The sequence below is a fragment of the Eumetopias jubatus genome, unplaced genomic scaffold (assembly GCF_037043125.1).
Source record: "Eumetopias jubatus isolate StellerSeaLion01/CBP00866 unplaced genomic scaffold, mEumJub1_p1.0 scaffold_9, whole genome shotgun sequence".
In the NCBI taxonomy this organism is placed as follows: domain Eukaryota; kingdom Metazoa; phylum Chordata; class Mammalia; order Carnivora; family Otariidae; genus Eumetopias; species Eumetopias jubatus.
In genome coordinates this window covers 125,489,431-125,516,041 of record NW_028274815.1, presented here as the reverse complement: position 1 = coordinate 125,516,041, position 26,611 = coordinate 125,489,431, and the positions used below count along the sequence as shown (strand labels likewise).

Genomic DNA, 26,611 nt, shown 5'->3' with positions numbered 1-26,611 from the left:
CTTCCATCATTTTCTCCTCAAGTTCTACAACCTTAAGAGAAAAAGTGTCCCTGCCAATAAAATTTGAAGTATGACAAGACAAAAGAGAAGGTATTAGTCAAAGGGCATAAAGCTTCAGGTAGGGAAGACGACTATCCTAGAGATCTGCTCACTGCGTCGTGCCTGTAGTTAACAACTCTGAACAGTACACCTAAACATTTGCCAAGAAGGTAGATCTTGTGTTTACATAAAGAGGGTGCGAGGAAGAGAAAGACAAGATGATGAGCAGCCAACAGGAAGATGACTACAAATGTTCCGTATCTACCACTAAGGTAAGAAAAGTACATTGACAGAAAAGCTAATACTGAAGAGACGACAGAGTCTGAGAGAGAAGAAAGTGGGGCCTGGGTGCCCGAATGAGACCGACAGGCACACTGCGACAGAGACAGGACTCCCAGAGCGAATATCGAATGTTTGCCAGGGCCAGCAGGACTGCTCCACAACAGACACCTGTGTTTTCATAGAGGCTGTATTTGGTCAAAGGGAAAGCGTTCTGAAAATAACGATGCCTTTTTGGTTAGCATGACATTTCCTGAACAACAGCATAAATACTTAATAACCCATAGTTACAAAGTAAACAGTAACAGCAGAAGGTAAAAGTTACATTGTTCCAACAAAGAAAATTATTTACATAAATAATTAATGAAATGCAAAGCTTGTCAATCTGCAGTATGTTCTGAATAAGCATGAAAAAAACCATCTGAGGGGCGTCTGGGTGGCTCAGCCGTTGATCGTCTGCCTTCGGCTCAGGTCATGATCCCAGGGTCCTGGGGTCGAGCCCCGCATCGGGCTCCCTGCTCGGCAGGAGGCCTGGGAGGCCTGGGAGCCTGCTTCTCCCTCTCCCTCTCCCCCTGCTTGTGTTCCTGCTCTCGCTGTCTCTCTCTCTGCCAAATAAATAAATAAAATCTTTAAAAAAAAAACCATCCAAGTCAATTGCTCATGGTTTGTCTTGTTTTTTTTCAGGTAAGAAAGCACCCAAGGATTAACAGAGACAGGAAGCAACCTGGGGATTTAGGTTCTCTGCCTCACTCTGGCATTAAGTAGCAAAGCTGCTTAATGTCTCTGGACTTCAGATCCTCCAACTATGAAAGGCAGAAGAAACCTCACCTTGCCCCCTTCACAGGAACACTGTTAAGCATCACCAAACTAAAGAAAGTATGTATGTACCCTTAACTATATTAAATGCTATATTGACCTAATGTGATAACATCAGCAGCAGCAGCAAACATAGGTATACCACAAGTCTGGGCTTACCTACTCCCCTGGCCTTCTCCTGTGTTTGGATTATTTGTTACTGTTCAAAGATATATATATATTTTTTTTACTAAAGTAAAATAAAAAGTGAATACTAATAAAATAAGTAATACTTAATATAATATGAACCCAAAACAAACATATAAACAGTCTTATAATTCTCTGCTAGAATTCTACCATAGTCCTAAAGACAAACTTGGTTCAAACGACTCCAAAACTACATTTCATTTGATCCTTCTTCTAACCCCGTGGGAAAGCAGGACAGGTAGTATTATGCTTTTTACAGAACACCAATCTGAAAACTCAACAGAGGAGTGACCCATCATCCATGGTCCCCGCTGAGGCCAGGGCCATTCACCCATCTTCTGGAACGAGTGAACGTTCACTCTACTCGCTTCACACAAGGTCCAACTTTCAGGACGATGAACTGGTTTTATCACGTGTGGGATGCAGCCAGCCGCCTCTCGGGACCGTGACGGAGTTCCACACACGACAAGTTGGAGGGTGGCATCTATTGGTAGCAAGCGTGTGCTGCCACAGGAACAGTGGGAGCGGCAAGATTTGGAAGTTACCAGTGTGTTAATGATTTATGAAATGAGGGGTGGGTACAAGAAAAACTATGTGGACTAGAGATGTAAGGGAAAGCAAACGAGCACTGGGGCGCTCTAAAAACGAGACCCCTGACCACTATGGGTGATCCATTTCCAATGGGTCGTAGTTAGGGCAGCCTTACATCAGTCTCTTTGGGAGCACGCTTTCTTTGGGAATGAATTTCTGGTTTTAAAATGGAAGTCAGTGTCAAATCACTGGGGAAAGGGGTTTACTGCAGTTTACCCCAAGGACAATGTTTCAGGAAAGGCAGGGAGGAGGGGAGGGAAGGAGGAGAAGTTAACATCCATCATGTGCTTTATGTCGAAGGCACTTTATATGCATTACCACATTTAATTCTCACGTACACACAAAGTCCATCCGACAGGTGCTAGCAAGACCTCCCCGTGGCAGATGGGACTGAGGCACAGAGAGGAAAAGAAACTAGCCCCAAACTATACCCAGTAAGTGCTGCCGTCAGGACTGGAACCCTAAAAGTCAACCACAGCGAGGTTAAGTACCAGGCAACCACCTCAGCCAAAACAGCCATCACTTAGGTACAGGGACACGTGGGCATCACAGATGTTCTTACAAATAGACCCCACTGCAACTTTGTAAGACCTTCTAAACAAATGTGAATCATAACATCTTCTTGTCTAAAAACTTGGCTGTACAGAATGACCAAAACACCCAATGGGCTGAGTCTTTCTCAGTAGCAGGTCAGTGAGCGACCACAAAATGTTTGGGGAGCCTTTTGTTTCTATAAAATGGCAGATAAAGTTTGAAGTTCCCAGAACACATCCAGATGCATTAATTTAAACATGAGTAAATAAAGCGTCTCTGCCACCATATCAATCATGGTTTTAAATTACAAATTAAGTAGTAATTCCCTTCCACCAAATGTCTAATTTCTGACGTGTGTAACCAAAAGCAAAAAGTGCAACTTCTTAAACAATGAGCAATCAACTATGTCCTGACAGCTTCATAAAGCTTCTTTTAAAAAAACCCACAGAAATCTCCACTTCACAATCATATTTGGAGCTCTGATCTAGGAAAGAAGGGTTAAGATGAAGTTTCAGAAAATCATAGACTATTGTCACCCTCCCGGGGAAACCTCAGGGCTAAAATTCATCCTTCCCTCCCACAAAGAGCCACCTGAATGGCTTTAACTACCCAGGGAATCCAAACAATCAATCTTGTTCAGGTTCTGTTACTTTTATCATATTAATTTAGAATTGACAGTTCAATGGTTTTATATCCTGATGGGCCCATTATCACACAACTTCAGAGAGGTTGTGTGATAAGAGCTAACATTAGGTTAGCTCTTTGGGCTGCATTAGGAATCTATTTTTAATTTCTCTGATACACTCAGGAAAAATCTAAAAAAGTACTAAATACTTCCCAAAAAAGAAGGGCACAGGTGGGCATGATTTACTTCATCGAAGAGCTGGCCTTCAGTCCCATGCCTTTCTGCTCACATACCCACACCCTCTGGGCCTGAAATACAATCTCTCAGTGCTTCCGGGCATCCCACATTCCTCAAGGCCTCCAAGCACCCTACGCCCAGTCTCTGCCTAAAAGGCCCTTCCCCTCCTTTAGCTCAAGAATTCCTATTGCCTGGGGCGTCTGGGTGGTTCAGTTGGTTAAAGTGACTGCCTTAGGCTCAGGTCATGATCCCCGGGTCCTGGGACTGAGCCCCACATTGGGCTCTCTGCTCAGCCGGAAGCCTGCTTCTCCCTCTCCCTCTCCCCCTGCTTGTGTTCCCTCACATGCTCTCTCTCTGTCAATTAAATAAATAAAATCTTAAAAAAAAAAAAAAAGAATTCCTACTGTCTTTCAAAAACCACTTCAAATGAGACTTCCTGATGCCTTCCCTGGGGTTCCTGCTGGGGTTCTTGCTCTCTCTTCTGGGCTCCTACAGCAATTCTTATATGCACTTTATCAACAGAATTAACCACAAGGTGGTTAAGAGGATGGCCTATGGAACCAAACTGCTTTGGTTCAAATCCCTGCTGTGTCCATTATTTACTCCCTTTGAGCCTCAGTTTGCTTATCTGTAAGATGGCAACAACATTAACTGCCTCCTGGGATGGTTATAAGGACTGAGCTAATACAGATAAAGGACTTAGTCCAATGCCCGGTACATCATAAGTTCTCAATAAATGTAAGCTACTACTAGCACAATGTATCAAAGTAATTTGATTAGCTGTCTTTTCTGTCACACTATGAACTCTCTTAGGGTAGTGACTCTTTGTTGAATTAATTCAGAGACTGGGTCAGCATTTAATCAAAAATAGTGTGCTAACTTTAAGCCAGGCAACTGCTAGGTGTTAGGAATACAAAGGTAAGTTAAATCAAGTCCTGGCCGTCAAGGATCTTGCAGTCTTGCCTATTCACACAAGGTATATATAGAGGACTTCAATGAATGGAGACTGAGTTAATGTGGGGGCCAGCTACTATCAATTCTGTTTACAGAATGAGTCATAAGAAATCTGGAGGGCGCCTGGGTGGCTCAGTCGTTAAGCGTCCGCCTTCAGCTCAGGTCATGATCCCAGGGTCCTGGGATCGAGGGCCCGCATCGGGCTCCCTGCTCAGCGGGAGGCCTGCTTCTCCCTCTCCCACTCCCCCTGCTTGTGTTCCCTCTCTCGCTGTGTCTCTCTCTGTCAAATAAATAAATAAAACCTTAAAAAAAAAAAAGAAATCTGGAAATAGGGGTGCCTGGGTGGCTCAGTCATTAAGCATCTGCCTTCGGCTCAGGTCATGATCCCAGGGTCCTGGGATCGAACCCCACGTCGGGCTCCCTGCTCAGCGGGAAGCCTGCTTCTCCCTCTCCCGCTCCCCCTGCTTATGTTCCCTCTCTCACTGTCTCTCTGTCAAAATAAATACATGAAATCTTAAAAAAAAAAAAAGAAACCTGGAAATAACTTTATTTGAATAAATAGGGAACTTACTCCGAAAGCTAATATACCAAGAGTTAATAATCAATAATACTTGCAAAGTTATTAAGATTGAAAAGTACTATATCATCTAGCTCTGCAGAAGCTCTGGCTAACTCTATTTAGACTAAAACAAAGAAAATCTATGTAAAATTTTTAAAACACCTTTTTTTAAAAATTTTAAGCAAGTAACACATTTTGCTGTAAAAAGTGAAAACTGAAGTTTTCCTCAAAGGTGATGACTCATCGAATAATTTCGTATGCTGTGTTTTATCTCTGCAGTCGCACGTGTACACATATATGGAAATATGCATTTTGTGTATTAGAAAATTTACACAAATGGTATCACAGTTTGCATTACTCTGCATTTTATCGTTATTACACAGATTCCTATATATACACAGGTATGTTTCTTGACTACGTTCCTATACCACTAATCTGTGTTCTCTTCTTGTGCCAATTGTCACGATGCTTTCATTGCTGTGGTTTTGTACGTTTTGACATCTGGTGGTGTATGTCTAACCTCACTGTTCTTGTTCAAAAACATCTTGGATACTTTACATTTCCATATAGGAAGTAACAATGGCATAGTGTTTCGACATCTATGTATCTAGGTTTTCAAGCGTAGGGATGTAAAATCATAAATAATAATATTCTCTTATGGCTCTAACGTTCCTCTGTTTTTAGTAACACTCTCTCCCCTTTGCTCTCACAGTTTTTTGGGACCTTCTTTTCAACTTGATCGACTCTGCCAAATGTCAGTTCCTTTCCAAGAACCAAAATTTAGTTTTACATTTAGTTTTACTAATTTGTTGTTTGCTTTCTAATTCACTGAATTCTGTTTATCTTTATCCCATTGTGTCTTATTTACAATCTTTCTTGTATTCTAAAAAGAAAATACATTTTAGGCTATAAATCTCCCTCTGAGTACCATTTTTGCTGCAACCCTGTAGGTTTAATTTATAGAGATCTGAATTCTGTAGGGTACTTGTAATTAATTTTTAAATAGTTTACAATTTCTATTTTATCTTGAAAACAAATACTTGGGAGATATATTCTTACATTCCCAAGTGGAACAAAGTGGTTTTAACTACTTTATTGTTAATTTCTACTTCTGTTACAGTCAGTGAACGTGGCCGTGTGATTTCTGTACGAGATTTCTTTCTGAGCACTTTAAAACATAGTCAGATTTTGTGAATATTCCGTATATGTTTTAAAAGTGTCATAGATACTTGAAAAATGTTCCTATTTTCTGTTTTATCAATCTTGTTAATTGTGGGAACTCTTGTTTGTTTGTTTTTTTTAATCTAACTGAAATGACCATTTTTGGGAGAACACTAAGCCTTCATCTATGACTGCCGTTTTCTCTTTGTTGGTGGTATTTCTAGTAATTTGGGAGAAGTCCACATGCCTACAGAAGTTCACGACTTAGGTCTTCCGGCCAATTACACCTTCCAGCAATATAAAATATCCTTCCCCATATAATAGTCCTTTGTCTTGGATTCAATTTTATCTGATATCAATATTGTTTCACCTACTTCCTTTTAGGGAGGATTTTACCCAGTGTGTCTTTTTCCATTCTTCCATTTTAAACTTTTCCATGATACTTTATTTTCGTTATATCTCTCATAAACAAGATTTAGCTGGATGGTTTGATGGTTATTTTGATCTCAAGGTGATTTTTTAAAAAGATTTTATTTATTTAAGAGAGAGAGAGAGCGCGCGCACACGCACATGGAGGGAGAAAGAAAAGCAGGCTCCCCGCTGAGGAGGGAGCCCAATGTGGGGCTCGATCCCAGAATGCTGGGATCACGACGGGAGCCGAAGGCAGATGCTTAAACCGACTAAGCCACCCAGGAGCCCCTCAAGGAGATTTTAATGTGCTCACACGTACTCTGATCACCGAAGTATTTACATTTGGGCTGCTGTCCTCTCGGTCACTCTGCTCCAGCCACGACGGGCTTCAGTCTCTCCTGACACATGCCCACTACGTCCCGCTTTGGGGTCTTTGTAGATGCTGCCCCTCTTCATTCATGTACCTCACACTGCAAGGCATACTATCTCATACTATCTCTTTACTGTGGCTTTTTTTTTTTCTTTAAATAGCCATTATTACCTGAGCAGATAGACTATCTGTAATGTCTGTTCCCCTCACCACCGTGAGCTCCTGGGAAGTGTGGCCTCATCTGTCGCGTTCACCCCGCCTGGCATTCCACCACCTTAGACTGAAAGATTACAGTGTGTCTGGAGGATTCATGAGCCAAACTGGATTTAAGTTTACAGTCTTTTGTGGCTTTACGACTGGCAAAGTGGGAGGGTCTGACTTCTCCTAGAAGCAACATTCACTGTGTGCAGTCTGTTTATAGACTATCAAATACCAACTTCAGCAAATATTGCATTTTCCCGCATCTTTTATTTATGCTTTTATCACAATATATATTAAACATTAAAGGAAATCTTTGTTGCTTTTCCAATATGGCAAATAAAGTAATTTAATTTCAGAAATGCAAAAGTATTCAATTTCAAAGGAAAATATGAAGGTTTTTTCAGTATCGAATTCTACCACTCCTGATGAAATTACTTCCTATTTGCCATTTTGGGCAAAAAGTTCATTTCAAAATAGCAACTGCCTTCACAGGAAGAAAGAGAATTATCTTTTTTCATAATCAAAACCTGTTAAGTGTATTAAATTTCATAACTAAATACTGTTAAATGCCTACTGGAAAATCAGAGAGTGTCTAAGAAATTGCTGAGGGAGACTTGCTAGCTAGTCTGACACATAACCGTCTACAAGCTCAATGAAATTATTCAGAATACTTTTTTCACTCAACAGTTTGGCTCTTTCTTTGCCAAATGTCACTTACAAAAGGACATTTTCCTTATTTTATGTGTTTCTTTGATACCTCCAATTGGAGTACAGGAGACGCAAAAGGAGAGTAAAAAGGAAACTAAAAAATCATGCAATGCTAATAAAATGCAAATATGTCCTTCTCTCTGAATCTCTATAGTACCTAATAGGAAAGAAAGAAGAAACTTATATAAAAATATACTACACTCTAAAAACCGCTTAGGAGCGCCTGGATGGTTCAGTTGGTTAAGCAACTGCCTTCGGCTCAGGTCATGATCTCGGGGTCCTGGGATCGAGTCCCGCTTTGGGCTCCCTGCTCCGCGGGAAGGCTGCTTCTCCCTTTCCCACTCCCCCTGCTTGTGTTCCCTCTCTCGCTGTCTCTCTGTCAAATAAATAAATAGAATCTTTAAAATAAACAAATAAGTAAATAAAAACCATTTAGACCAGAATTTAGCAAGGTAGAATCACATGTAAGGTAGGTTAGAACACAGATTACAAAGTGCTGACCTCAGAGACTCTGATGCAGTGAGTCTGCGGTGGGGCCTGAGAGTCTGCATTTCTACCAAGTTTCCAGGTGACGCTGACACTCCTGGCCTGGGGATGACACTTTAAGAAATTGTCTGAGGCTGTTATTTCAAATGCTTGATTTGGGGTTCATGTAAGAGCTATCTAGCAAGAATACCATGACACTAAAAATCCTTTTCAGGAGCTCCTGGGTGGCTCAAGTGTCTGCCTTCAGGTCATGATCCCAGGGTCCTGAGATGGAGCCCCACAGGGAGTTTGCTTCTCCCACTCCCTCTGCCCCTCCCCCCACCCAGCTTGTGCATGCGCGTGTGCTCTCTCTCTTCCTGTCTCAAATAAATACATTTAAAAAAAGTCATTTTCATTTGATCTTCAGTATTTTTTGGAATAGGAGCTCATATACAACCCCACCTAAACTTTCTTTCATTGTTTAGTTTGCAATTCTCTTACAAGAGAAATTATAAATTAATTCTGTTGAAATTTTGACGGTAAAAATAGAATAAAATTTTTATGGCAGGATGGGGTTGGTTCAAGCCCAATGTGGACATATACATATCCAGAAGATTTACAGCAAGAATCCCAGTGCTGAATGCCACTAAGTGCCAGACAGGTTGGTTAATGCAAATGAATGAAGTTGGCCAGACACTGAGAAGACCTGGACCTAAGGAGGGCAGCTGCCACTCAGCTCCACACAACTGTCCTCCAACCATGTAGGTTTATTATGGCTGGCTCTTCTATGTTTTCAAAATAAGCCAGCGAGCCAACATTTCATTTAAAAGTTCTCAAGTTTTAAATACAGGCAGCTACTGAAAGATTTGTGAGCCCTGTATAGGGCACACAAGAAGGTCTGTGGGCTGGATGCTGCCAGTTTGTGAGCTCTGGTGTAGAGGGCGTGGTCTCAGGCCCTCCTCCCACACGGGCCAGGCGTCATCCAGGCTGGGCAATGTGTTCACCCACTCATGGTGCTCACGGCCACTCCCGCCAGCAGTCACCTCCTTCCAGAATGGAAAGCATGCTCTCTAAAAGACCCATTAAAGCCCCTCTGCATAAGCAGCTTGCCCGCTGAAACAAGTTCTCCACCAGTGATGCTAGTCTGGGAAAACTACGGCAGAGAGAAGTGAAGTCTTCTAACACGGGAACTACCGATCCGAAAATAATGATTAGAATGACTGGACTTTCAGGATCACTAACTACTATAACATTTAAAAAAAAAAAAAAAGGAAACTACACCTAGGAATACAGATTTGAGGATTCTGAAGCTTTCTGTCACAATGATGATATCTGGTATCCAGAAGTTATTTCATCTTTGCCTAGAGACTCACTACACTGAGAAAATCAGTCCTTACAAATATGCCAAAGACAACCACGTGGGCAACAGATAATAACGAAAATGATTCAAATCTCATGAGTCGACTAATAACTGAGTGAATAGCTTATCGTAACAGGTGATGCTGAACAAGTAAATGAGGGCACACGTGATAAAGCAAATGAAGCTGGGCTCTACTGCGGCTTCAGTGGCTCATCAGCTAACCAGCCTCAGGCGAGTTATTCTGGTCCTCAAGCGATCTCCTTCGCTAGCAGTATAAACTGTGGCCTTCCTGCTACTGGACAACAGTAGACATTAGGTTATGGAAGAAGGATGTCATTACCTGGAAGGCCAGTGAGTAGGAGAATGAAAAGCCAGGCCTAGAAAGGCCTCCCAGAATCCAGTTATGACACCCATTCTGAGTTCTTTGATAAACAACAACAGAACCATGACAGAATTTAAGAGTGTAAAAGTTAAAAATCCTTAAAGAGAACATTCTTTTCCAAAAATATTCAGAAAAGGAATGCAGAGTCCTCAGCTTACTTTTTCCCCCAATTTTTTATTGCCTCTACTCATTAAATCTCCGTGAACATTAACAAGTATCTGTGGTTGAGGGAGAATGTTCCACTGCAGAGAAAGGAAAAACACAGCCAGTTTTTCATAAGAAACTGTGGAGCAATTTAATATTCATCCTCAGGCAAAATTCAGAGTAATCCTCTCAGAGGGCCTAAAATTAGGATAATGATTAGCAAAACAGCAAAGATGCTACAAACCAGCATGAACTGCCCTCTGGTCTAACTCTTAAATAGAAAGTCACAATCCCAAATAAATGATGAAAGACACTGTGTCCTCACTCGATGAGTATTTCTTTTTTTTCTTTTTAAGATTTTATTCATTTATTTGACAGAGAGAGACACATTGAGAGAGGGAACACAAGCAGGGGGAGCAGGAGAGGGAGAAGCAGGCTTCCCACGGAGCAGGGAAACAAATGCAGGGCTCGATCCCAGGACCCTGGGATCATGACCTGAGCCGAAGGCAGACGCTTAACAACTGAGCCACCCAGGCGCCCCTCGATGAGTATTTCTTTTACCATTAACGATTCCAAGCTTGACAAAAAGAAAAATGGCAAGCGAATAAAGGATTTTTAAAGCAAAGATGCCACTAATCAGGAGCCCCAGAACTGCTCAAATGTCAGTCAAAGTGTCATCTCAAACTCACAAGGCCCTCAGCCCGGGGGCTGTTGCCGGCATGGCCAGGGGCTTGCACCGCCTAGGAAAATGCTCTGGCACTTTCGGTGAAGTGCCAGAAGTGGGTGTGTGATATGGCAAATAACCCTCCCCGGCAGACACAACCCTCTACTTCCAGCACTACTTACAAACTCATAGTCTCCATCCTGCGGCACTTTCCAATCTGAGGAGTTCCTCAGGGGACCAGGTACACTCTGGCCGAAGCTGTTGATCTGATTTTCCTTTTCTTTTTGTTCAAAGTATTCAAGGAAAGATGGTTTGGCAGGCTGCATGGTTTCTTCCCTTCCTGAAAGCCAAGAACAATAAAAGGTGAAAAATGGTATCTTCGATTTCAGAGAAGTTTAATAAATACATCTATCTCCAGATTGGATTCAGCCTCTGTGTTAGTGGCTTTTTGTTAAATAAGGACTCCTACGAGAGTCTAGCGAAAACCACAGGAAAATGCACAAATGCTCACTCCAAATGCTTCTCGTAGAATTTCAGAGGATTTATGGGCCCCCTAAAATACATGCAAATATTTCCCCAGAGCCCCCTTTTTCTGGGTGGAGAGATTTGGGTGGAGGTAACAACTCTGAGTAAGCTGCAAATAGTACTTTGTGGGTCTCCTATAGCAAAAAGTTCCCATGATATTTAGACCGAAAACAGAGAAGCGAGTAAAGATATTGACTTATCATCTATGTATACAACATTTTCTATAGCTAATGGAGTAGGGAAGGGGATAATACAGTAGAGTGACTTCCCTTTGATATTCTCATGATCTGATTGGACTAATAAGAAAAATATGCACACGGGGCGCCTGGGTCGCTCAGCCGTTAAGTGTCTGCCTTCGGCTCAGGTCATGATCCCAGGGTCCTGGGATCGAGCCCCACATCGGACTCCCTGCTCAGCGGGAAACCTGCTTCTCCCTCTCCCACTCCCCCTGCTTGTGTTCCCTCTCTGTCAAATAAATAAAATCTTAAAAAAAAAAAAAAGGCAGACTGCTTCTGCTCTAAAAAAAAAAAAAAGAAAAATATGCATGAAAACACAAATATAAGCAAATCATACTCCATCCACTCCAGGAAATATTATGTAAATTTTAAAACCCTGTTTACAAATGGCTTACAATAAAGCTAGAAGTTGAAGATAAGATACAATATTATATAGACAGTATGATCTCAACTCTGTAAAATCATATACATAGGAGAAAAAAAAGAGTGGAGGAAAATATACCAAAATGTTAACAGGATTTGTCTCTCATAGTAGATCTCAAGATCTCACTCTTGAGAGGAGATCTTGCAAGCCGGGGTGGTCAGGGAAGACTGGTAGGGGGTGCTTAGGTTGGGTCCCAAAAATCCCTGAGGAAAGAATTAGCAGTTATTAGCAGCAGTTGGCAAATGGAGAATACAGCAGTTACTGGTTGGGAACTGGTGGTGAAAAGAGTAATTTTACCTGGCATGCCTTAACACCCTAGCTAGCTGAATGTACCTACTTCACAGAAGTTCTGCTTCTGATTAGTATTCTAATACTGAGAAGTATGGAAGTTTTTTCCAGGGCTTTCCATGAACATATGGGTTTATACTGCCCTTTTCCCCAGTAACCAGGAAAAGAGAGCAGCAGGTACAGAGCCCTAAGAAGTGGATGGGGAGGGGTCTAGAAGATAAAGACCAGCATCCTTGTTCCATCCTGCAGACATCCTTGGTCCAGCATTCTTCTCTCCCAATGTCTGCTGGTCCAGCTTCAAGCTAGCACCCTGACTGCCTCTCAGACGTTTGTCATCTCACTTTAACCACTGCCAAGTTCAAGGGCAGCCAATCCTAGATTTGTCCACTTCCAGATGCTGCCAAAAGCCTACTTCACTGTTGCCTCCTCACTTATTAGTGATGAAACACAGTGTTTACTAAGACCAGTCAATGATTATATGCTGAATGTGTGTTGTTTTGTTTGTTCTAGGTGCAATATTAAGTGCTTTTCATGCTTATTTTACTTAATCTTAAGTTTAAGGTATTATTTCATAATCTAGTTCTGAAGGAGTTACAACAAAATAAAACTTGTCCAAGTGGAGGTGTTTTGGGTTTGCTGACCAGTCCTTTTGTTCAGTGCCCTCCTCTGGGCCCACAACCAACCCCGCGGCAAGCCTACACCCAGTCCTACACATACAGCGAGAGTGTTTAGCGAGCTCCCAGAAGCACACAACCGTGGCAATGGCACCAACTGCCGCTGCAGAGAGCAGCCCGTGCTCTTTCATACGGAATCTCCCGCTAGACGGGCCAACCGGCTGAACAGAACAGAAAGTCCTGAAACAAAACAGAGAGCCCACATGGCTTTCCAAACAGCTAGTTACTTAGAAAAAGACTGAACTGGATGCACACCTCACACCTTAAACCAGGAAAAGTCCACATGGGTAAGAGCTCTGACTGTAAGAACAGGAACCATAAATACTACAAGAAAACTTGTGTGGACGCACTTGAAACCTGGGTGTGGTTTCTGACTATGACAGAAACCCAGATGCAATGAAAAATGGATAAATAAAAGCCTTTTGTGTGAAGAAAACACCATACATTTTTAAAAATTAGTAAGCACACATATAAGCCAAGACAAAAGACAAATGGTGAACTGGATGAAATATGTGCAACAAGTACCTTAAATTTTTTTGAAGAAAATTCTTTAAAATTTCTCAAGAGTTCTTGGTTTTAGGCAGATAAGCTCCTACACACAGACATGCACGTGCACACACACACACACACACACACACACACACACACACAATATTCCTAAATCTACCAAAAGATGACCCAAAAAAGGTAGAAAAATGGGCTAAAGACTTGAAAGGATAGTATAGTTGACCCTTGAACAAAGGCACAGACCCCCATGCAGTTGAAAATCACGTATAACTTCTGACTCCCCCAAAACTTAACTATTTGTAGCCTGCTGTTGACTGAAGCCTTACTGAAAACATAAACAGTCGATGAACATACATTTTGTATGTTGGAAATATTATATACTGTATTCTTATTTTTTTTTAAGTTTTTATTTATTTATTTGACAGAGAGAGACACAGCGAGAGAGGGAACACAAGCAGGGGGAGTGGGAGAGGGAGAAGCAGGCTTCCCGCCCAGCAGGGAGCCCGATGTGGGACTCGATCCCAGTACCCTGGGATCATGACCTGAGCCGAAGGCAGACGCTTAACGACTGAGCCACCCAGGCGCCCCTACTGCATACTTATAATAAAGGAAGCTAGAGAAAAGAAAAAGAAAGTCCTAAGGGAAAGAAAATACATTTATAGTACTATACTGTATTTACCGAAAAAATTTGCATATAAGTGGACCCACAGAGTTCAACCCCATGTGATCAACTGTATACACACAAAGATATCCAATTAGTCCTTAAACATGAAAAAAAATGCTTAAGTTCACACACGGTAAGAGAAACTCAAATCAAACCTATTTAGAGATGTGATTTCTTACATTTCAAAAGGGCAAAAATTCAAAAGCCTGACAACACCTTACCTGTTGGTAAGGCTGTGGGGACACAGGCACACTCATCCATCGCCGAATCGGTGTGCAAAATAGTACAAGCTCTACAAAGGGGATGTGGCAATAGCTGAACATCAAAGTACGAAATGGGGAAGGTACGAAGAATCTGGGTGTGTTGTATTTGAACTGGAGGTATGAACATGACCTCATGCTTAAAAAAAAAAATTCCAAGCATCGTTCATTAAAAAGCCTTAAAGCAATACCACCCCATTATCAATGAGCACAGCTGGTACTCAGATCTTGGTTTGCAAATACCATCTCCCACTCAAAGGAACTAAGGCTTCTTAAGGAAAATAGCTGACTCCAGGTCTAGGGCAGGAAAAGTACCAAGTGGGCCTGGAACATCTTTTGTGCCATAAAAAGCAAGCAATTTCTCAAAAACTAATGGGTACATATGAACAGGAATTAGGAGCCACCGTAGGGGCTCCCACTGGTAAATTTTCGGACACTTTCAGGACCAAAAAGATCTCACTGAATAAAAAGGACCTATGAGCTCAGAGTAACAATCGAACAGTGAAGGGGTATGGGAGAGAACGGTATTGTCAAGAGATTATACCACTTGACAACTGTATTATCGGAACAAAAGAGAATATCCTCTTTTTTTGAGAAATACACACAGATTCTCTCCTTTCTTAGAAAATACACAATGTTTGAGAGTAAGCTGCATATACCACACACCAACCTCTCATTACTTCTGTCATTTCATACTTGTTTACCGATTCATCTTTAAATATGCAGAGAAATGACTGAAATGAGTTCATCAATAAAAATGGCAACTCTGGCTAAAATAACAGGTAATTTAAAATATGTTCTGGGGCGCCTGGGTAGCTCAGTTGGTTAATCGACTGCCTTCGGCTCAGGTCATGATCCTGGAGTCCGGGATCGAGTCCCACATCGGGCTCCCTGCTGAGCAGGGAGTCTGCTTCTCCCTCTGAACCTCTTGCCTCTCATGCTCTCTATCTCTCATTCTCTCTCTCTCTCAAATAAATAAATAAAATCTTTAAAAAAAAATAAAATATGTTCTGTGGAATTGTTACAAAAACCACAAAGACTTTATTTTCTTAAAGCATCATACCCAACAATAAAAATTGTATAATTGGTACTCTATATTTCTATGATGCTTCATTTGTTCCTTTCAGTTGCAATACAGGTGGATCTTGGAAATCCAAGTCCCTAAACCAGAGATGAAACATTAAAGATAACCTTTCTGTGGCTTAATTCTAAACCATATCATAAAAATCAAAGGAATGTTTGTTAAACAAGAGTATAATCATTTGTCTAATTTCTATCACTGTTTAGATGAGAAAATGAAACACTTGCTTTCTTTATATTTGAGTTTTTTCTCTTATTTGATGACAACAGCCCTTCCCAGGTCAGTTGAAACCTTCTAATATTGTTGAAGGTAAGTCACCATTATTTGTCTCTTTCAACAGCTAAGGGTCAGAAGTTAAGAAACTATCTAAAACATCTTTGCTTTCATCTTTTGATATTAATACCAGGGACTTGATTATACCTGATATTTATTAGAGACCAAAGCTCCAAAAACTAGACAGAATTTTGTAATAAGAGAGTTTTGATCTAATCACACATTCAGACATGAGCTGGAAGTAAAATTCACACATGTATACAAAATGTAATTATAGTCAAATGATTAAATGCTCACATGTATCAGATTACAAAAAAGCTAAAGTTGACTTTGGAGACAGCACTAAAAAAATCCCTATCCTGGGGTTCAAAGATCTAATTTTGGTCCTGGGAAAACCATAGGTTCTGAGCTACAAAAAGAGGCCACTGGACCATTACTTCCTATGTCCCTTTGCAGCTCTGAAAATTTCGTAATTCTACGAATTGGCAGTTTATGCTGAGTTACCAATAAGCACTGAAAAACAGTTCTCATCTCCACAGGGATCGTGCCACTTGATGACCTCTAATCTAAAATGTGCCACAGGGGCGCCTGGGTGGCTCAGTCGGTTGAGTGTCTGACTCTTAGTTTCAGCTCAGGTCATGATCTCAGGGTCCTGGGTTCAAGCCCCACGTCGAGTCCCATGTTGGGCTTCTGTGCTCAGCACAGAGTCTGCTTGTGCCTCTCCCCCTGCTCCTCCCTTGCTCATACGTGCTCCCTCTCTCTTTCGAATAAGTAAATAAAACCTTTAATAAATAAATAAAATATGGCACAACTGAGATGTGTGTGGGCATAAATCAAAGACCAGACCAAAGCACAAAACAGTTAGGACTTAACAAGATACTTGTGACAAGACTGTCTCTGACTCTGAGTTTTGTTGTTGTTGTTAGTGGGATTATTTTGGAGGGAAGGCAGGAGCAAGGAAGTCTTTCTTAAAACAGGTGGAAGAAGTGACCAAATTTCCTTGGCCCAAATTGTAATAAAGATATCACCTGGAGATGCTGGTTATAAAAATGTTTTATATAACTAAAGCTGAAGACATGAATGAATCAACTGGTAGGGGAAGCCAACTCAACTGGCAGGAATCAGCATGCATTCCCTCAAAAAAAAAAAAATAGGTGTATTTGTGATTCCTGTATTTAGTGATTCCAGAAATTAACTGCCTGCATCACAATGTTCTTTCTTTATGTGTTAAGAGTGCTTCTTGGATTAGGTTCATATGGAGCAGTCAGTGCTCCTGTTGTGACCAACATTTTCTTAATAACTCTGTAATTAGTTATAGCACCTGTTCTCACTCTGGTTTTAGAGACTGATAATTCTCAGTAACTATATATGCATTACTATAATAATTAACATCTCAGATAGAATGTTTGCAAAAACTGGCCATGATGGTTTCTGCCCAGTATCCTTGGTATCCTCGCCCATTATTAGTGCCCTCCCACAAAGGACTCTGGGCCTGGCCATGTGACTGACTTTGTTCACTGAAACAATAGCAAAAGTCTTACAAGCAGGGACTTGAGAATGCTTGCCCATCCTACTACCATGTGAATAAATCTGAGTGAGCCTGCTGGATGACAAAATACCACGGGGCGTGAGGCCCTAGTCAACACTCTCTTAGTTGAGGTCTTCATGCGTCAGCCAGCCCCCGCCACCATCCAGCAGCTGGCCCCAAGCTTGGGAAGGCAGCTGTGTTCATCACTCTAGCACCAATGCTGCGCGGCAAGACCACTAGGTTTGAAGTGGTTTGTTATGATGCAGCAAAAACTAACTGAGATGATCTCTTCCCCCCCACACACACAACTTTGTATCTACAAAAAGAGTTCTATTCTTTGAGAACTCAGGTTCAAATTCAACTAAGGTTTACTGAACACCTTCTAAGTTTCAGACTTTTTACTAGGTGCTTTCGCACGATGTTCCCATCCAAACTTCAAGGAGGGAGGGGGGAGGACCCGTGCTTATCAGGCACCCAAGTACTAGGCGATGTAGCATTTCACTTAATCCTCAAACCTTTAGAGGTATGTATTATTATTTCCACCTAACAGATGAGAAATCTGCCTACGATTATGTAGCCAGTTACCAACAAGGACAGAATATGAACCCTGATCATCAGATTCTAAGTCTTGGGAGCTGCACCTCAGACCGCAAATTCTCTGAAATCAAAATGAAAACTTTTTTTTTTTTTTAAGATTTTATTTATTTGACAGAGACAGAGACAGCGAGAGCAGGAACACAAGCAGGGGGAGTGGGAGAGGGAGAAGCAGGTTCCCCGCTGAGCAGGGAGCCCGATGCGGGACTCGATCCCAGGACCCTGGGATCATGACCTGAGCTGAAGGCAGCCGCTTCATGACCCCAAGCCACCCAGGCGCCCCTAAAATGAAAACTCTTGACATGTCAGAACTGCCACTAAGTTGAGTGTAGAAAGAGTGCGGGAATGGAATTTTCCCAGAAAGCTTGTCTTTGAAGTTTTCTTTTAGCACTCCTGAGCTGGATGATCAAGTAGGCTGGACAACAGCCTGTCAGTACTGAAAAGCATAAGAGAATCAGTCCAAGCTGATTAAAGGCAATGCTGTCCCCAGGGCTTCAGCTGGCTGGTGGGCTTTTTGTTTCAATGTGAGCTAGGGTAATTTTTCAGATGTATCCCAGGAAATGAAGACGTTCAGTTGAATGATAATGTCAGAAACCTGAAGCCATAGAGAGAATGGACTGAGCAGAAAAGTCAAACTTCCCAAACAGCCATCTCTTGCTCTGGTTCTTTCATCTGACACAGGAAAGGCATGAATTCCTGTACTATGACTGACCCATTTTTCTTTGCAAGCAGCATACAGCAAACTCAATGGAAATCTGTCTAAGCTCACAGACTGGGGGTGAAGTCATGAGCAACTGTATCCCATACTCACTTTTCTTTGAAAAATGCTATATAAAAACAGAAGGACCGGGGTGCCTGGGTGGCTCAGTCGTTAAGCGTCTGCCTTCGGCTCAGGTCATGATCCCAGGGTCCTGGGATCGAGCCCCGCATAGGGCTCCCTGCTCCGCGGGAAGCCTGCTTCTCCCTCTCCCACTCCCCCTGCTTGTGTTCCCTCTCTTGCTGTGTCTCTCTCTGTCAAATAAATAAATAAAATCTTTTAAAAATAAATAAATAAATAAAAACAGAAGGACCAACAACCCAATGTCCATCAGCTGAAGAATGGATAAATAAAATATGGTATAGCCATACAATAGAATATTATTCCACAATGAAAAGGAATGAAGTACTCACACATGCTACAACACAGATGAACCCTAGAAGTATTATGCTAAGTGAAAAGAGCCAGTCACAAAAGACCACATATCCTATGACTCTACAGGAAATGTTCAGAACAGGCAAATCTGTAGAGACAGAAAGTAGATTAGAAGTCTCCTAGGCCTGTGGGGTGAGTTAGTGGGAAGGCAAGTCACTGCTAATAGATATGGAGTTTCCTCTGGTGGCAACCAGAATTCTCTAAAATTAGTGTCAGCAAAACAGGGTACTATCCATACAATGGAATTATTCAGCCAAAAAAGGAATAAAGTACTGACAGATGCCACAATATGGATAAACCTTGAAAACATGAAGTGGGAGAAGCCAAACACAAAGGCCACATTTTGTATGATTCCAGAAGGGGCAAATTCCGTATCGACAGAAAGCAGACGAATGGTTGCCTGGGGAGAGGGGCAGGGGGGTAACAAGAAGTGACTGCTAACAGGACTATGGGTTTTGGGGGGTGTGAAGAAAATGTCTGGAATTCAACAATGGCTATGGCTGCACAACCTTATTAATACCTAAAACCCCACAGAATTTTATTACTTTAAAATGGTAAATTTTATGATAGGTGAATCGTAGCTCTTTTTGTGAATTATATCTCAATTAAAAATACATTTTAAAAAATTAGATTGTGGTGATTGTTGCACAACTCTGTAAACATACTAAAATCCATTGAATTGTATTCTTCAAATGAGTCAATTACATGGTATGTGAGTTACAGATCAATAACTCAATTTTAAAAAAAGAAGGACCGCTTTCCTCTACAATCTACTTTGGTTTCTGGATTCATATGATCTATGACACAATGTCAGGGTAGTCGTAACTGGGAAAGAGCTTGACCAAAAACTGAAGCCCATCTTTTCCTTTGGAGTGACCACCTGCTGGATGTTCAACTTTATGCCCTTTCGTGTTTACGTTCATTTTTATGACTGTCACTAAGTAAACCATAATGGTCACACTCTGTCCTTAATTTCCACAATAAGAACTCTTTTCTACCTTAAAGAATAGACAGAGCCTGTATTTTCTTCTGTTTCATATATGAATATTTGCAAGAAAAAACTTGACAAATCCCTCAAATGTTTTCTTCTGTCTTGGAATAATATGCCTTATCAGAGGGTTGTTTGTTCTGATTTTTAATCTAACCTTTATTAGACTTTGTTTCTTATGTGGTTTTTGTTTTTGTTTTTGTTACTGGGCACCTAAGTGCTTTCCACATTGTAATTCATGTCATTACACAAGTTTCTATCCAAGTTTCTATGTCTGGTCATAAATATTCCTTTGAATGTTCTTTGAAACCACTACGAACTGCTGGGAATCATAAGTTATAGGATTCCCTGGAGGCCAACTAGAATAACTCTTCCAGTTAACCAATCTTGGCAACTGCCTCTATGTAAACTGACGTGACCTCTGGGTGGTAGTACTTACTTCTTTAAGTCTGCTGCCATGTATCTATTCAAAGAGATCTAAATCCAAATTTTAAAAAGGGTTACTAACGAGAGCAATAGAGGTAGCACAACTAAAAAGATAAAGAAGGTTGACAAGTGAAAATGATCCATACCTTGGTTATTGCAAACACTTCCTAATTGGTCTTCCCTTTTCCTGCCTTTTCAAACTCCACATCATCCCACTGAGTGTCCTAAAAAACCACCTTGTTCTACCACCTTTCTGATCAAAATGTCTTTATAGTACCCTATGACCAACAGAATCAAGTTCAAACTTAGTGTGGCATTCAAGGTCCTTCAATATCCGGTCAAAACCCACTTCAGCCAAATTGAATATTCAATATATGTGTTTACGTTTCTGACTTTGCACCTGCTAAAATAGCCTCCCCAGACTTTCTGCACATCTAAGTTCTTGCTTTCCTTCTCACAAAACCTTTAATATTTGTCTGTACCACTTACCCAGCATTTGGCCTAGTATTATACTACCTTCATATACAGAGGTCCTATATTCCCAACTAAGTTACGTCATCATCAAATACCACTATCTGAAGCATCCCCGGTAATGTCCCAGACATAAAAGAAATTACAATGAACAGTTACAGTACAGCAGGTTCTCCGTAAATACTAGATAATGATAATGACAAATGTCATCTTCCCCTTTAAACCTATAAATTCCTGGTCAGCAGCAAATGCCTCATTTGGTTTTTGTACACTACACAGTAATGACACAAGTGACTACCTAATAAATACTTTTTGTTTGGCATTAGATACTTATTGTTAACAAATACTGACTCCAACTTGATTTTTTAAAATTAATTAATTAATTTTATTTATTTGACAGACAGAGACACAGCGAGAGAGGGAACACAAGCAGGGGGAGTGGGAGAGGGAGAAGCAGGCTTCCCGCGGAGGAGGGAGCCTGATGCGGGGCTCGATCCCAGGACCCCGGGATCATGACCTGAGCCGAAGGCAGATGCTTAACAAATGAGCCACCCAGGCGCCCCTCCAAATTGATATTTTTTACAGCAGAAACACTTAAGAGAATCATCTACTTTTTCTATATAGAGCCATTGTAAGTTGATCAAAATGCATCTCCATTCCTTTGCTAAATAATAGGCAGGTCAGAACAGCTTAGAGCGCCAGAGAAATATATTCCCCTAACCAGTCACAACTGATTTATCTGCCTCTTTAGGCATAAGAGCCAAAGCGTATCTTTTAGGACTCATTTTCCCTTGTTCTTCATTACTTTCATGGTACTGCTTTCTCTTGGAAAATACATATCCCCCAAGCTATTCTTGGCTCTTGTTTTACCAATTTAACTATAATGGAGCACCTTATCTTCCCAAAAATATAGGCCTTGAGCCCTTCACCCAAGTCACACTGAGATCTGGTACTTTCATATCCTAATACGTGGTCTGGCAGGGTGTTTCCAAATGAATTTTCAGGCACCACGTGTCTGTGCTTTTTGGCTCATCCCAAAAGAATCAAGAATGTTAATGGTTTCCAAAGATAAAATTGAGCCCAACATCTGGACACAATTAGAAAAACTGCACAAACAATTAGGATTTAGTCTCCACTCTAGCAGACTGACCTTGAATTATGTGTGCAATTGTGAGAAAAGTCTAAGGACCAAGAGCCTGCTCTTCTATTGTAAATCCCACCCAGCAGAAAGCTTCTGATAAATGCACAGTGAACCACAGCGATTATCTTTCGGGGAGAGAAAAAAATCCAGTCAGTAATAAATGCCACAGTATTAAGATAACAGTTTGAAACTTAACAAAGGAAGGCTCAGGTGGATCCAAAGCCTAGCCTTCTTTAAAATCTGTCATCTTGTATTCTGAGCTATTTAACAGATTTTCAAAACACCTATATCTTATTGCCAAGGAATGTGAAACACACACACACACACACACACACACACACACACACACACACAGAGCCACTCTCTCTCATCCTGGCACATTTTTAAAACATTACTGAAACTGACAGGTAATGTCAGTTTCTTTAGTTCGACCATTTTCTTTTTCTTTTATTTTTTTAAAGATTTTATTTATTTATTTGTCTGAGAGGGAGAGGGCACGCACAAACGGGGGCGGGGGGCGGCAGGCAGAGGGAGAAGCAGGCTCCCCGCTGAGCAGGGAGCCCGATGCAGGACTCAATCCCAGGATTCCATGATCATGCCCCAAGCCGAAGGCAGATGCTTAACCAACAGAGCCCCCCAGCCATCCCAGCTCGACCGTTTTCATGCGAGTTGCAAAGGCAAAGCAGTGGCACTTACAAAACACCGTTAATACTAAGAATGAAAACAAAAAAAATACCCAGCAGGAGAAAAGGAATTAGGATGAGAAAAGCAGCCTTGGTTGAAGGAATGTTTAGGTCCAATTAAAAAGCCACTGTGGTTCATTAAAACACTCATGAACTTATGTTACTTACCACTTTTAAGCATTTACAGGCTCAGTATTTTACATATATTATCTCTTATCATCTTAACAGCACTACAAAGTAGGAACTTTTATGCCCCATTTTTTCAGACTAGGAAACTGAGGCTCAAAGAAAAGGAAGTAACTTGCCAAGGTGGAATGAAGTTTATTATAAGATGCTGAGCAAGTTTCAAAGCCAAGACTGACTCCAAAATTAATGTTCTTTCCACGATCCCTTTTTCTCTCTCCTACCCTTACACTAAGAGATACATTTCTAACAAAACGAAATGTTTTCAGCTTTAGCTTTGATATGTGTAACTATACCAATGCATGCGAAACTCTCAGTCATTGCTATGAGTGGCAAAGACACACACGGACACTTAATATTCTCTGACAAGAGTTTTTTTTTTTTAAGATTTTATTTATTTATTTGAGAGAGAGAGAATGAGAAATAGAGAGCACAAGAGGGAAGAGGGTCAGAGGGAGAAGCAGACTCCCTGCTGAGCAGGGAGCCTGATGCGGGACTCGATCCCGGGACTCCAGGATCATGACCTGAGCCGAAGGCAGTCGCTTAACCAACTGAGCCATCCCAGGCGCCCTCTCCGACAATAGTTTTAAACATCCTGAGCGGATAGAAACTGGACAGTAAGGCTACGGTGGTAAAAGAAGTGTTAAAATACCTGCAATACTTGATGTCCTATATACCATCCTTGCAAAATGCTATCCCCGGAGTCAGGAAGAATGAGATAGGAAACACACAAGGGAGGCAACACTTTAACAATCCCCTCCAAACAACGGCAGGTGTCAAGAAAATGGGCTTTGAGTCAAGAATTTCCATCTTCTGCAGCTCCGAAATTACTATCTTATGGATGGTGTTGAAACAAAATCATTTCAACAAGAGCCTGGGCTTTGGTTTGGACATGAGGAAACTTATGGCAACAATAGAGGCCGTCATGAGACTTAAGAATTTCTGGGAAACTACAAATATGCCACATTTTCACCACATTATACTATCCCAGGAATTTACCCAAACTGTGCTCCTGAGTTGTCCTAACGTAAGTATGCCACTCACTTTAAAATTCTATTTCCAAGAGATTAATGTGGCCATTGCTCTAGAATAAAAATTGGAAATTTCTTAATGGCGTGCATGTTTTAAATAGAAATCACCCACTTACTCTCTTTCACAGAGTCTACTTTGAAAGGCTTAGGTCAGAACTTGGACCACTGGAAGATGGAAAGAATTTTTTTTTAAGATTTTACTTATTTATTTTGACAGAGAGAGCGCACAAGTGTGCACCTGCACAAGCAGGGGGAGGGGCAGAGAGGCAGAGGGAGAAGGAAGCTCCCCATTGAGCAGGGAGCCCGATGTGGTACTTGATCCTAGGACCCTGGGATCATGACCTGAGCCAAAGACATACGCTTACCGACTGAGCCACCTGGGCGCCCCTAGAAGATGGAAGGATTGATGCCACGGACTCAAGCCTTCTAAATAAGAATGCCCACCACCACCTCTACTATTCAACACTGTACTGGAGATCTTGGTAAGAAAGAAAAGTATATAAGGATCAAAAGAAAGAAGTAAGATTGACTTCTGTGTAGTCAATGTAGAAACAGATTAGGTGAAAATTAGAGGCAACAAAACTATAAGCTGCCATTATTAATATTTACTTTGATACATAAGTAACATTCCCCAAGTGAGCTCTGCACCAGAATTTTAAGTCTTATTTTAAAACTTTATTTAATTCCTTGGTTAGCCATTTTAGCTGATGATGGTTGCAAAACTACATCCACAGTACCATGCTGCAGAAAGAAAGCGTCAGTTCTGGTGAGGGTCTACCAAGAAATCCGGGAAGAGAGAGGAAAAGTTTAAACTATTTTGAGACGTTCTGGCAGACTTCAGTCTTATTTGGACTTTGCCAAGTATGAGGTATCCAGTTTCCTACCTAAATAAAATAAAGACACTGTCCTAGTGTTGCTGCGCTTGCCTAAAATAGATTTTAAAATAAATAAACGATAGTCTTGATGGAGAATAAAGCCTAGCACAGAAAGGGGATTTGTGAATGCAGATGGTCGGGGGGCGGGTAGACACAATTTTAACCATGCTCTGTTACACAGCTCCCTCTGCTGGTCCAGAGAAAGCACAAAATCCTAACACTGACCTAGAACTTCTCCTGCCACTTCAGATCTTTGGGACAAAGTGCTTCTAAAGCCCTTACCAAAAAAAGACACTTACATACACAAATAGAAGAAATCTTCCAAAATCCCCAAACTGATATTTTATCCAGACATAAGTTTTCAAAGTAGTACAGGCCACGGTTTTCCATGGTTCTTACAGATGTTCCTGAAGTCTCTTGTAAGACAGCCAGATCTCACCCCACTCGGATCCCCTCCCTCCAGCTGCAACAGGATTCTTTTTTTTTTTTTAAAGATTTTATTTATTTATTTGAGAGAAAGAATGAGAGAGAGAGAGCACATGAGAGGGGGGAGGGTTAGAGGGAGAAGCAGACTCCCTGCCGAGCAGGGAGCCCGATGCGGGACTCGATCCCAGGACTCCAGGATCATGACCTGAGCCGAAGGCAGTCGCTTAACCAACTGAGCCACCCAGGCGCCCTGCAACTGGATTCTTTACTGTAGATTCAGATATACACAACCAAAACATACTCCCTCAGACAACACACCATTAAGCCTATCATCAGAGTTAGGCCCCCTTGGAGAACCATCTGTCCTTTGCTTCTGGAACTCCTGGGGAGACTTGTAGAGCAGCTATTCAGACAACCAGCAAGGAGAGGTACATTCCTGTGGGCTGAGGCTCACCAAAGTATGATCTGTAACACGAGCCTCGATCACAATACAGAGGCTCTGCCAAAGTGGAGTATAACATAATAAGCTTTGAAATCAAACATATCTGGCTTCAAGCCTCAGCTCTTCTATTACTCATTATGTGATCACGAGCAAGTTACTTAATCTCTTTGCAATTTCATTTCTGTTGCTATAAAATGGGAGGTGGCTATATTTACCACACAGCATGGTAGTAATGATTAATATGTGAAATGCTTGCAAAGGATTAAGCACAATGCCTGATATATATTAAGGGCCTAATCATTAATTATTACTATTAACAGTTATAATGCCTATCCTCCTGAGAATAAACAAGTAATTTATATATAACTGGTTCTAGAAAAAAGAAAAAGGTATCTCTGGAATCTCCTCAGAAGCCAACACCCATCTGAATCATGAATTTTGATGAGTTCTATATTAGATCTAATGCCCATTAATGTAAGGGTGGGCTTCCAAAACACAATGAAAGTTCAGTAGAATGACAGGAGCATAGACTCTGGACTTCAGATTACCAGCACTGGCACTTACTAGCCATGTGACCATGAGCCAATAACAATCTCTCTACTGAGTCTTCCCTGGTAGAGAAAGAATAGACATATCATCACTACGGACAGCTCAAGATGATTGAATGAGAGGAAGCACTAGAGGCCCCTCTCCTGCTCTAAACACACAAAAGTTCAAAGCTTAACAAAACAGAAACATTGTAGTGCTCAAAACTAGAACAGGAAACTCTGCAAATGGCAAAAGCAACAAAGGAACCCACAGCACTGAAGTGAATGGCCCACTGGGAAAACCAAACCATAGAGACTAGTTTTAAGCCCGATGTGGGAACAGGAACCAGGATAAAGACAGGAGCCAAGACACGTCTATAGGAAGCTAGAACTCAATTCCCAGCACAAAGATAGAAGCCAGGTCAAACTCTACCCACAAGCTCAAGGACATGACTTAGGAATGGCTTCTGCCCCTGTAAGAGGTGG

General features: G+C 41.4%; 1 protein-coding gene across 3 annotated transcripts in view; it reads right to left on the bottom strand.

The window, feature by feature from the left end:
- The window catches only part of STK4 (serine/threonine kinase 4), an 88,005-nt gene that overhangs the window by 26,011 nt on the left and 35,383 nt on the right, over positions 1-26,611 (bottom strand). For all 3 annotated transcript variants that reach the window (XM_028121896.1, XM_028121900.2, XM_028121903.2), the window contains exon 10: positions 10,869-11,026. In XM_028121896.1, the coding sequence (XP_027977697.1) occupies positions 10,869-11,026 (158 nt within the window). The remainder of the gene's footprint in view (positions 1-10,868; positions 11,027-26,611) is intronic.